Below are 10,913 nucleotides of genomic sequence, written 5' to 3' on the forward strand. Positions count from 1 at the left end.
ATTTTTCATACATATATACAATCAGTGCAAAATAGTATGTACAACATTTATAATCGTTCAGGACATGGACTTCCTATTAAAACAGTACAGTAACAGTGTATACAGTCTATACAAAAACAGAACAGAAAGGGGGAAACTAAAACACCCCCATAGCCCTACCTTGAACGAACTCGGAACCTCGCAGTGAGGCACATAGGTTGGCTTGACAAAACTGGAGTTTACCCCAATGCTTCTAGCAACGGTCCGGTGTCTGTACACCTACATATATATATGAGCAGTGAGCTAAAGCCCAGTGAATAACATAATGCGTAAAGAGGTTAAGAATGAATGTCCTTACAGTATTGAAAACAGTCACTTCAATCAGTATATTAGTTATTTCGTCATTACAGTCATATGTGGTACATCCAGTAGCAAAACAGTACAGCAGGTCTTATCAGATCGAACAGTCAGTTGATGGCCATCATATCAGTAAACAGTAGTGGTTCCAACATGGAAACCGACAGAGATCTCTGTGACAGTAGTAGTACAACACAGTAACAGTAGGTTGCTAAGGATGCCACAATACAGTTCACAATTAGGACATCATTCATTCAGTAACAGTATCATTTCAGAAAACAGTACAGTTCAATTGTTCAGAAGATAATCATATTTGAACATATCTTTACGCAGTTGTTACTCACAGAGTTCTGGGCTACAGATAAGCTAGAGTGCGTCTCCGGATGCCAACCCTACACAGTTACAGATTGAACACACACTAAGCTACACAGTTGGGAAAATAATAACTTAATCCCTAATTTGCCTCGGTGTGGTTCTACATCTATATCCTCATTAAGATACCTTAAACTAGGCCTAGGAATGCCTAGAATGGAATGAGGATGCAAAGATGCACTTTAAAAACATTTTCAAAATTTTCAGAAAACAGGGGTCCCGCTCGACCGTAGGTTACTCCGCTCGAGTGGACATGCAGGCAAAGGTTTCCGCTCGAGCATAGACTTGCCCGCTCGAGCGTACTGCAAAACAGTCAAAAGTGTTGGATAGGTGAAATTCACGCTCGATTGGGCGCTCGACACCCGCTCGAGCGTAAGACACAAGGTCCCGCTCGAGCGTAATTTACCCCGCTCGAGCGGACTTCAAAACAGTGTAAAGTGTTGGGAGCACGAATTTCACGCTCGAGCGCCAGTCACCCCGCTTGAGCGTGAGTTCAAAATCTGGAATTCTCAGATTTGAACCTCAAGCTCAAATTCAACTTCAAATGTAACAAATTCGGTTCCTTTGGGCCCATTTCCTGGAAAACACTTGCAAATACATAGTATGACATGACTCAAAGCTCAATTTGTAAAATCAAGGCCTAAAGGTGAGGGAATTAAACCCAATTTCAACCAACATTTCAAGAACATGATGAATGTGTAACATGCATGAATTCAACAACTTCAAAGCTTCAAAAGCTAGTTCAATTGAGCCAATTCTTTCCAAAACATGATGAAATCATGGACTATACCAATAATATGAACATGCATGTACCAAATTCCATGTAGTCAACCTCAGAATGTTAGGATATAAGCATGCATGCATGTAATGAGCTTCAATTCAACATATAAGGACCAATTCTAGGCTTAAATCACTAGGGTCTCAAGAACCATTCAAGAATCAACTCAAATACACAATCAAGAAGGTAATTACTCTACCTTAAGTCTTGTATTCAAGTGTAGAAACTCAACTAGGCAAATCTCCTACAATTTCTTCAAGTCTTCCAAGCCAATTCTCTAGATGAACAATCTTCTCTCAAGACTCTCTCTCTCTCTCTCTAGTCGGTTGCTCTCAAGGAAAAATAGGCTGATGAAATGTTTTGTTGTAATGTAATAAAACTCAAGGTGCAATACAAGTGGCCCACTAGATGGCACTAAGGTAAATAAGTCCAACTTTTTCAATTTGGCTTAAATTAATCTAGTTTAATCATACCAAATCACATTTCAGATAAATATGCTATAAAATCTTATAAATTCTAATGATAAAAAATCACTAGCCAATTTCATATTCGGCCGCCGATAAGGCCTTCAATTCGCAATTTAAACATAAAACATGGACAGATAGGTTTAACAGTCAACAGATAGATATGCATTTAAACTAGCACATTCAATCAGTCAGTTCAGTATTTCAGTCGATTCAATTACTTTTCATAATCAGTCTCAGTTTAACAGTAATCAGTAGGGTTATCAGTAATTAGTGGTGAGGGTTATTACAAAAATCATGTACTCCCTTAATAAGTTTGCCACTTTATACATCAAGGAAATTATTCATTTGCATGGCATCCCAATTTCAATCATGTCTGATCGAGACCCGCACTTTGTGTCTCGCTTCCGGAACAAATTGCAAGAAGCTTTGGGGACTACACTGAAGTTTAGCACGGCTTATCATCCACAAACCGATGGGCAATCTGAAAGAACAATCCAGACATTGGAAGACATGTTACGTGTATGCATGTTGGACCTCAAAGGTAGTTGGGATGAGCACCTACCTTTAGTGGAATTCGCCTATAACAATAGCTATTAGGCAAGCATTGGAATGGCATCGTACGAAGCTCTCTATGGAAGGAGATGTCGATCACTTCTATGCTGGATAGAAGTCGGGGACAGGAAACTGTTAGGCCCCGAGATCGTGCAAATCACAAGTGATAAAATCCAACTTATTCAGTAGTGAATTCGCACTGCTCAAAGTCGCCTGAAAAGTTATGCAGATACACGGAGACGGGACTTGGAAATTCAAATAGGGGATCATGTGTTCCTCAAGATCTCACCAACAAGAGGAGTTATCCGATTTGAAAAGTAAGGAAAGCTAAACCCACGTTACATCGGGCAATTCGAGATACTGGAAATGATTGGTCATGTAGCCTATCTCATTGCACTACCACCTGAACTATCCAATGTCCACAATGTGTTTCACGTTTCAATGCTCCGACGGTATCTTTGAGATCCAGAACATATCGTCGACTATGAGAACCTGGAAGTTCAAAAGGATCTCTCTTATGAAGAGCAACCAGTGCAGATTCTCGATCATTGTGATCAAGTTCTCCAAAACAAGACCATACCATTGGTAAAGGTCTTATGGGGAAATCATCATATTAAAGAAGCTACGTGGGAAACGAAAAGTCAAATGCGAGCCAAATATTCACACCTCTTCGAAAATTAAGGTACGTCAAGTTTTTGGACAAATTTCCATTAAATAGTACATAAATATTTATAGTTATATATATAAGTGTGGGTGTATGTGATAATATATTATTAAAACAATAAATAAATAAATAAATGCTAATAATAATAGTGGGTGTGATAGTAAAATAAATAATAAATTTTTTGTTGGTATACGATAAAGTGAAATTTAATTAGGAATTATTTATTTATATAGTTATGTTAGAAAATTGGGCAAAAGTGTAATTACTATAGGGCAAAAGTGTAATTACCATAAACATTCATTAAGATAAGTATAAATTCATGGTGATTTATGATCAAATCTAGGGAGGATTTGAGCGGTGCCACGTGTTGGCCTCAGGGAGGAGTTGATCAAGATCAGTGAAAAAAAAAAAAAAAAAAGGAGAGGCACATAAGTTACTGGAAGTAGAAAGTTATAATAAGAAGGTTGTGACAGTAGAGTAAGGCTAAGGGTCAATATTAAGGTGAGTTATATTATACCTTGAGTCACCATAATATATTTTACGTATATTTTGACTTACCATCATTTATTTTATACAAGTATATTTTATAAGTTATATTAATACAACTTATACTTTATTAGTTATATATTAATATTTCAATTACGTGGATTAATTTCGGAACTCTATTTGTTTAAAATGAAACCCATGAATATATTTGTTTAAATTTTAAAGAATATTTGAATATAACCTTATAAACAATTATGTTTTGTAATTTTCACCACGGGAGTCCCGCGCTTTGGGGGACTTAAATAACCATTGGTCTCTGTTTGACCACTTTGTGGTCCTCTGTTTGTCATAGATCCATTGACCTCTGTTCTGACTGTTACTTCTGTGACTTCTGTTCTGTTTTGGTCTGTACCGTAGTTATGGTTATTTATATTTCAGTTTCTGCCAATTAAATAATTTATTTACCAAATTAAGTTATGTAAATATTTTGGCTTAATTAACTATCCATGGTTATTTTGTATTCCCTATACTCTTGTCATAATATTTCTTACTCTGTTGTGTGTTTATAGCTGTTACCCTTTCAGGTGATGAGATGTAAGGAAGACCCATAACCTCGTGTAGTAGAACTTATGCAAGAAATTGATGCGGATCCGTTAATTTGTTTTTCTTTTCTTTTCTTCTTATCGTTTTTTTCTGCTGGTCGGTCATAAAATAATAAAAGCCTATGGATGTACTTTTTTTAAAATAATAGAATGAAGTAACTTTCTATTTAATTATTTTTATTTCCGTTTGCCTTCGCTTGCGCAATTTAATTTACTGCGATTAGAATAAGTTAGTAAGTTGCGATTCTAACCCTAAGCCCTGAGGTTGGGTCGTGACATTCACATTTACACTTAATTTTTTTTTTTAATCTTTATCTTATATGTACAGGATCTACTCTTACTCTTAATTTTCAATTAATTTTATTATTTTTCTAGGATTTATCTGATTTTCACTTTCTATATTCTTATAGTTTATCTTCAAATTCAAACTTAATTTATTTTTATTTTTATTATATATTTATAAAATTTCATTCTGACTTTTTTTTTTAGTTGAGATCAATCAAATCTATTATTTAAGTACCTATCTAAACTAATATCATAGAATTTTGTTATTAATTTTTAACATATTTAATATTATTTACTACATTTTATTATTTACCCGTGTTACCACTAATATATATATATATATATATATATATATATATATATATGTATGTATGTATGCGAAAGCTAGGTAGGTGTCAAACATTGCGACCTCTACTACTATTTAAAAGCCTCGGTCCATCCCATGGGCCATCATAACATGGCTTGAATACTAACTAGGTTAGCTAGGTGGTCCTCGGAGCATCGAGGCATATATAGACTGTCTCATACAGTCATCTTTTTTCCAAAAACACAAAACAAAATAATAACAAAAGAAAAATCAAAGTGATCTGGGACCACAGCAAACATTTTTATTTCCCTCATTTTTACTTTTAGAATTTTTATTACACATCTTAATTACCTTTTTCACAGATATTTTTTGTTTTAAACAAATCTGAAAAAATAAAAACAAAAACATCAGTAATTCATTGTTGAAGGATGACAATAACCTTTTTATTTTTTTTTATTTTTAAAAAAGACAATTAAAAATAAATATATATTCAATTGTATTGAAAACAGTTCATCTATTTTCAAGATTATTATCATTTCCTCTCATATAATCCCTTCTGTCCAGAGACGGAACTACACATAGGATGGGGGATGCCATTTGATAATGTTATAAATACATATATATCTTATACAAAAATCTTTTATTTTATGTTATTTTATTTTTGTACTAGCACCACTTCGCTCAACTAAAGGCCCATTTTGGCAATTAAAAAAAAATTATTTTATTTTGAAAAATTATAATTTTATGATTCATCTTTTCAAGCTGAATTTGAAAACTTAAAACTTTTTGAATAATTTTAAAAAGATTCACTAAAAATGAAAATAAAGCCCAAAAAAAAAAAAGTCAAAAATTTATTCCCAAAACACCCCTAACTGTGATCATATGATTGATTGTTGTGATTGAAGAAGAAGAAAAGACATGTTCAAATAATTTTGGTCATTTGACTTTCTTGAGATAAGTAAGTTGTATGATTTGTCAATTTCTTTAGGACCAATAAGGTGGAAATGAAGTAAAATATATGCAGGTTGGGGTTGCTTATTCCTTCCCACTATTTGATCTCCTTAGATGCAATACTAGAGGAAATTTTTGTTAATTGCCCTGACTTTTTGATAATTTGTTTGTTATATGAAAATAAACAAGTTATCCAACATTTGTTTACCAATTGAACACATGTTGGGTCATTGACGGAATATTATAATATCTATGCATTTTTTTTTTTTCAATTTAATTTTTTTTTTTGAAAGAATTAAGTCAAAATCGATATGACATAATTAAAGTTTTTTTAACTAACTTGTTTTATAATTAGATTATTTGCTTAAATTTTGTTGAAATTGACTTGTAGTTTTTTATTATTTGCAAAATTTGATCTTTTAAAATAAATTTTCTGAAATTGAGAACTGTTATTGGAGAACTATTTGATCAAATTGTGCGACATTTTATTATTATTATTTTTTTCCAAACGAACTTGATTAGAAATTGTTGTGTAAATTTTGGTATGATAAAATTAATATCAAAACTGACTCAAGTTCACGACATTGATAGGAGTGGAATGGAGGAACGCGAGATGGGACACCAACACCACCCAAATAAAATCATGATTTTCTCCTCCTGCCGCTTCCCATTATTTCCCTTCCAATAGCTCCTTCTGGTCATACTATTCCCTCCCTGTCTAACAGCCTCTTCTCCCGACTCGACCTCTTTCTCAGGCCCATCTCCCCTCTTATGATAAATCACTAAAACTTTTTGATAACTAGATGTATAGATCAGTTTATGCGCATCTCAATTAATCTCGGCGTACTAAAATTAACGATCAGGCAAATTTTGAGTGGTCCCAAGGTTTAACATATTTGGCCTTTGTGACAATCGAACTTGCGACCTCTTGAGTGGTAAGCATTTTGGTTGTCTTCTCCTCCCATTAAACCAAATTCCTTGGGGTTATAATTTGTTTATTTATTTTGAAAGCTTGTTGGTATAATGTGTTGATTTTTTTGTACAATGTTATCTGATGGGTCGTAATAGAGTATTCATTGGAACATCGCATTTGTGGGTATTGTGGACAATTTGAATTGCATCATGCAGCAAGTCAATGAACAATGTTATGAATTCTAAATAAATTATCACATATTTTACACAATATATATTTGATTGTCAGATTCACACTACATGAGTTCTACATGAATTACACGCCTATATTAGTATTATATAGAATATTAGGTAATTTATTTGAAACATTTTTGGTAAGTCAATATTCCCCCCGATTTTTTGTTTTTGTTTTTGTTTTTGTTTTTTTGGTCCCAATAAATTGGAAATTATTATATAGTTTGAGAGTATCGTGTGAGTTGTTTACGTGGTACTCCCAAGAAATGAAAAATTGCAAGTTATACCAAATGTGTCATTTTTAGTCTCCTAACTATCTAATAAAAGTCACCCTTATATTCCACTCATAAATTTTTCACTTCAAGCATAAATAACATTACATATACTCTAGAATACTGGATAATTAATCCCATATTCTTGGTACTGGCTTATTTATACAAGTGGGCAGTTTGCTAAATTAATCAAACTTGTGATTAAAAAATTAAGTGGTACATATAATTAAAAAGAAGGTAGATGAAGATGATAGTCGCTCTAAATATAAATATACCTAGTTGCCGAAATATAAAATGGGAATTTGAAGCTCGTGCTCTTAAAAAACAGCTGGCGATTTGGGCCTTATCACAAAGAAAAATATGTATACCACCCAGTATGATGACAGGGACAAAGCTCACATGAGAGCCCAACCAGGTTATTCATGGGTCCCCCCTCCAGCTCAAGTAAAATATTAACTATAGCAGTATGAAAGCTTGAATAATTATAACAACATAAGCATTCTAGAAAATGAAATTGAAAACCATATTAGTTTCATATAGAGATGTCATGTCACATAATCTTTTGTCATATATATGTGTTTTATTATGTGGAACTCATTAGTATTTCTAGCATTATTGTGAAATTTTAGGACTACATAAATAGGATATTAGGAGACAAGTTTGTCCAATTAATTTAATTTACTAATTTTTATTAATCAAAAATACAAAAATAAAATGGGTTGAATACTGCACTCAATATATATTCCTTTCTCCCTCCCTTACGTTTAAAGTCCTGTTTCTCTCTCTCCTAATGAGGAAGAATTTATTCAAGGGAAATTGCCCAACTTGAGAAGCTTCCACGGAGGCACCCCTAACCCTGATAAAAGAAAAACAAAAAAAGGAAAACAAAGGAAAATTAGACACCTCTATAATATCTCCCTCTTTCTTTCTGCCTTCCTTCCTTTGTATCTCTCTCTATTCAAAGGTCAACAGCAAGTAGAAGTAGAGGAAGAAGTGAACACTTATTTGATTGATTCATGAGGTGGTGCTAGTGGTGGTGATTGTGGTCTGTGTTTGTGTTTTCAGGATCTTCTTGGTCAAACCAACAAAGCAAGTATCCACCGTCATTGTTACGAGAGCTCTCCCTTGTGATTTATTCTTCAGCCTCTCTCTGTCTCAGACGACTTCGGAGAAACAAAACTCTCTCTCTCTCTCTCTCTATCTATCTATCTCTAACCCTACACAAATTATTCTAGTGATATGAGATATGATATGTTAGCTTCAATCAAAATCCAGGTGATCAGAAACCCCTCAACCCCATTCACTTTTATTTTTCAGTTTCACATATATTTCTCAATCATCTTGTTGATGGTCTAGGAAGATCAGTAGATCCATTAAGAAGAGTTGAATTTGGAAGGTAACAAGCAAGAATAGATCATGAATTTCATGGCAAAAGGTAGCAGTCAAGGGTTTTATGGGGAAGACCAGAACCAGAACCAGAACCAGATCATGATTAGCAATAGTACTAGAGGTAACCTCCCTTTCTATTCTTCCTCCTCCACTACATCATCATCCTCTTCTTCAACTCAGCCCCACAAGAACCTTGTTCCTCTTACCTTCCACCAACAACAAAACCAGCACCACCAGCACCAACACCAACCCCAACGGGGCAGCTGGTTGGAGCCTCAACAGCCATCGGCAGAAGAGATGACCAGTATGAGATGCTACACCGGAGGAGCTGGAATGTGTATGGAGCACATGGACGCATCTCCTGCTGCAACTGGAAATAATGGCGACCACCACCACCGCGACAATGATGTCAATGGCCTACTAGAGCTAGGAGCAGGAGGAGGAGGAGGCACTAGTACTTGTGTCGGCGTTGTTATGGAGAAAGAACATATGTTTGACAAAGTGGTTACGCCCAGCGATGTCGGCAAGCTCAACCGACTGGTCATTCCCAAACAGCACGCCGAGAAGTACTTTCCCCTTGATTCTTCCACAAACGAGAAGGGACTCCTCTTGAATTTCGAGGATCGAAACGGGAAGCCGTGGCGATTCCGATACTCCTACTGGAATAGCAGTCAGAGCTATGTCATGACCAAAGGCTGGAGCCGCTTCGTCAAAGAGAAGAAGCTTGACGCGGGAGACATCGTCTCCTTCCAACGCGGTGTCGGTGAGTTGGGGAAAGATCGCCTCTTCATCGATTGGAGGCGCCGTCCCGATGTATCAGTGCTTCCCCCATCTCTTCCCTCTCTCCCGCTTTCTCAGCAGTATTTCTCTTTCCACCGCTCCACTGCCGCAGCCAACCACCCTTGGAGTCCTCTCTTATTGCAACAGACTCAGGCGGCACCTACTTCGCGGCGGGACCACTCCCTCTTCCAGCACATTAACGCAACCAATTATCAACAACCCCACTCCACTAACTATGGCTACAGCTACAGCGGCAGTGGCGGTGGTGGTGGTCCTTATAGTTACAATTACAACAGCGTGGTGAACCCTTGTTCCAGCTCCGTAATTTACCTCCGATCCGCGGCAGGAGCTGCTTCTGCCCCACAACAGGCTGGAATGGTGCAATTGCAAAGTGGTTTTGGTGGTGGTGGTGGTGGTAACAGTGAGAGTGAAGTTGAGCCTATGGTATTCGAGTCGGTGCCGGTGGTCCATGGACAAGCTGCTGCAAAGCGACTGAGGCTGTTTGGCGTGAACATGGATTGCCCCATGTCGGAATCGGATCAGGAATGTGACATATTGTCATCAACCACCGTACCCCATCCCCATGCTACAATGGCATCTCATCTTTCTTCATCTCCCATCCAACATCCCCTCCAATTAAGGCTATACAGTGGCAGCCCATTGCCACCACTGCACACTACAGATTCCGACTCCTCCGACTTGCTCGACAAAGGCAAGTCATCAGATATGTCCTTTGATTTCGATTTTTGAATCTCTCCGCATGTAGGAGAGACGCACAAGACCACACAAGAGGGGGCGCCAATCAGCTCATTCATGACTCATCAACAACCCAAAAAAAGAAGAAAAGAAAAAAAAGTGAACATCGTGGAAAACACACATTGGTATGTTTGAGATTTCACCATAAATTTTAATTAAAGCTCAAGACGCATATGAGGGAGAGGATTTAGACAAAGAGAAGATGGTTCGTTTCCGCCGACTACGCCTCTATTTAGCTTTCATTTTCTGTACAATAATACATAGAAATAGAATACATCTTCTATATATATAATATAGATACGCAGAGATCCATGGTGCCATTAATATTCTCCAAATATGTATCCAATATACATAATCCATGCCATGGTTTCCACCAAGTTACTTCACTGAATCTTGATATTCTTCTTTGATTTTACCAACTCTCTCTCTCTCTCTCTCTCTCTCTCTCTCTCTCTCTGGTGTTCTTTTGTGGCAAACAAACTTTCCTAACTTCTTTCAGGGTACAATATTATGGCATCTAGCTAAGCTATCGGATAGAAATGAACAAGTTATTTTTATCTCTGGTGTTTTTATTACCTTTGGTAGGTTGTTGTTGTTGTTGTTGTCGCTGCTTGGCTGGGAACACTTGCAGCTACTGCGCAGAATTTTTGCAGAGCTTCCAAAAGGTAGCATTTATCTTAATTTGCTTAATTTATCATTAACTCTAGTTAGCTTTCTTTTGCTATTTTTGCTTCTTTTTATTTATTACTTTTATTTTAAATTTTATATCT

General features: G+C 36.1%; 1 protein-coding gene across 1 annotated transcript; it reads left to right on the forward strand.

The window, feature by feature from the left end:
- Positions 1-7,990: 7,990 nt before the first annotated feature.
- LOC114278352 (uncharacterized) lies at positions 7,991-10,562 on the forward strand. The gene has a single exon (XM_028220368.2). The coding sequence runs from the start codon at positions 8,635-8,637 to the stop codon at positions 10,135-10,137; it is 1,503 nt and encodes a 500-aa protein (XP_028076169.2). The 5' UTR covers positions 7,991-8,634; the 3' UTR covers positions 10,138-10,562.
- Positions 10,563-10,913: the final 351 nt, after the last annotated feature.

This window comes from Camellia sinensis, chromosome 4 (genome assembly GCF_055761805.1).
Source record: "Camellia sinensis isolate YWXY chromosome 4, ASM5576180v1, whole genome shotgun sequence".
NCBI lineage: Eukaryota > Viridiplantae > Streptophyta > Magnoliopsida > Ericales > Theaceae > Camellia > Camellia sinensis.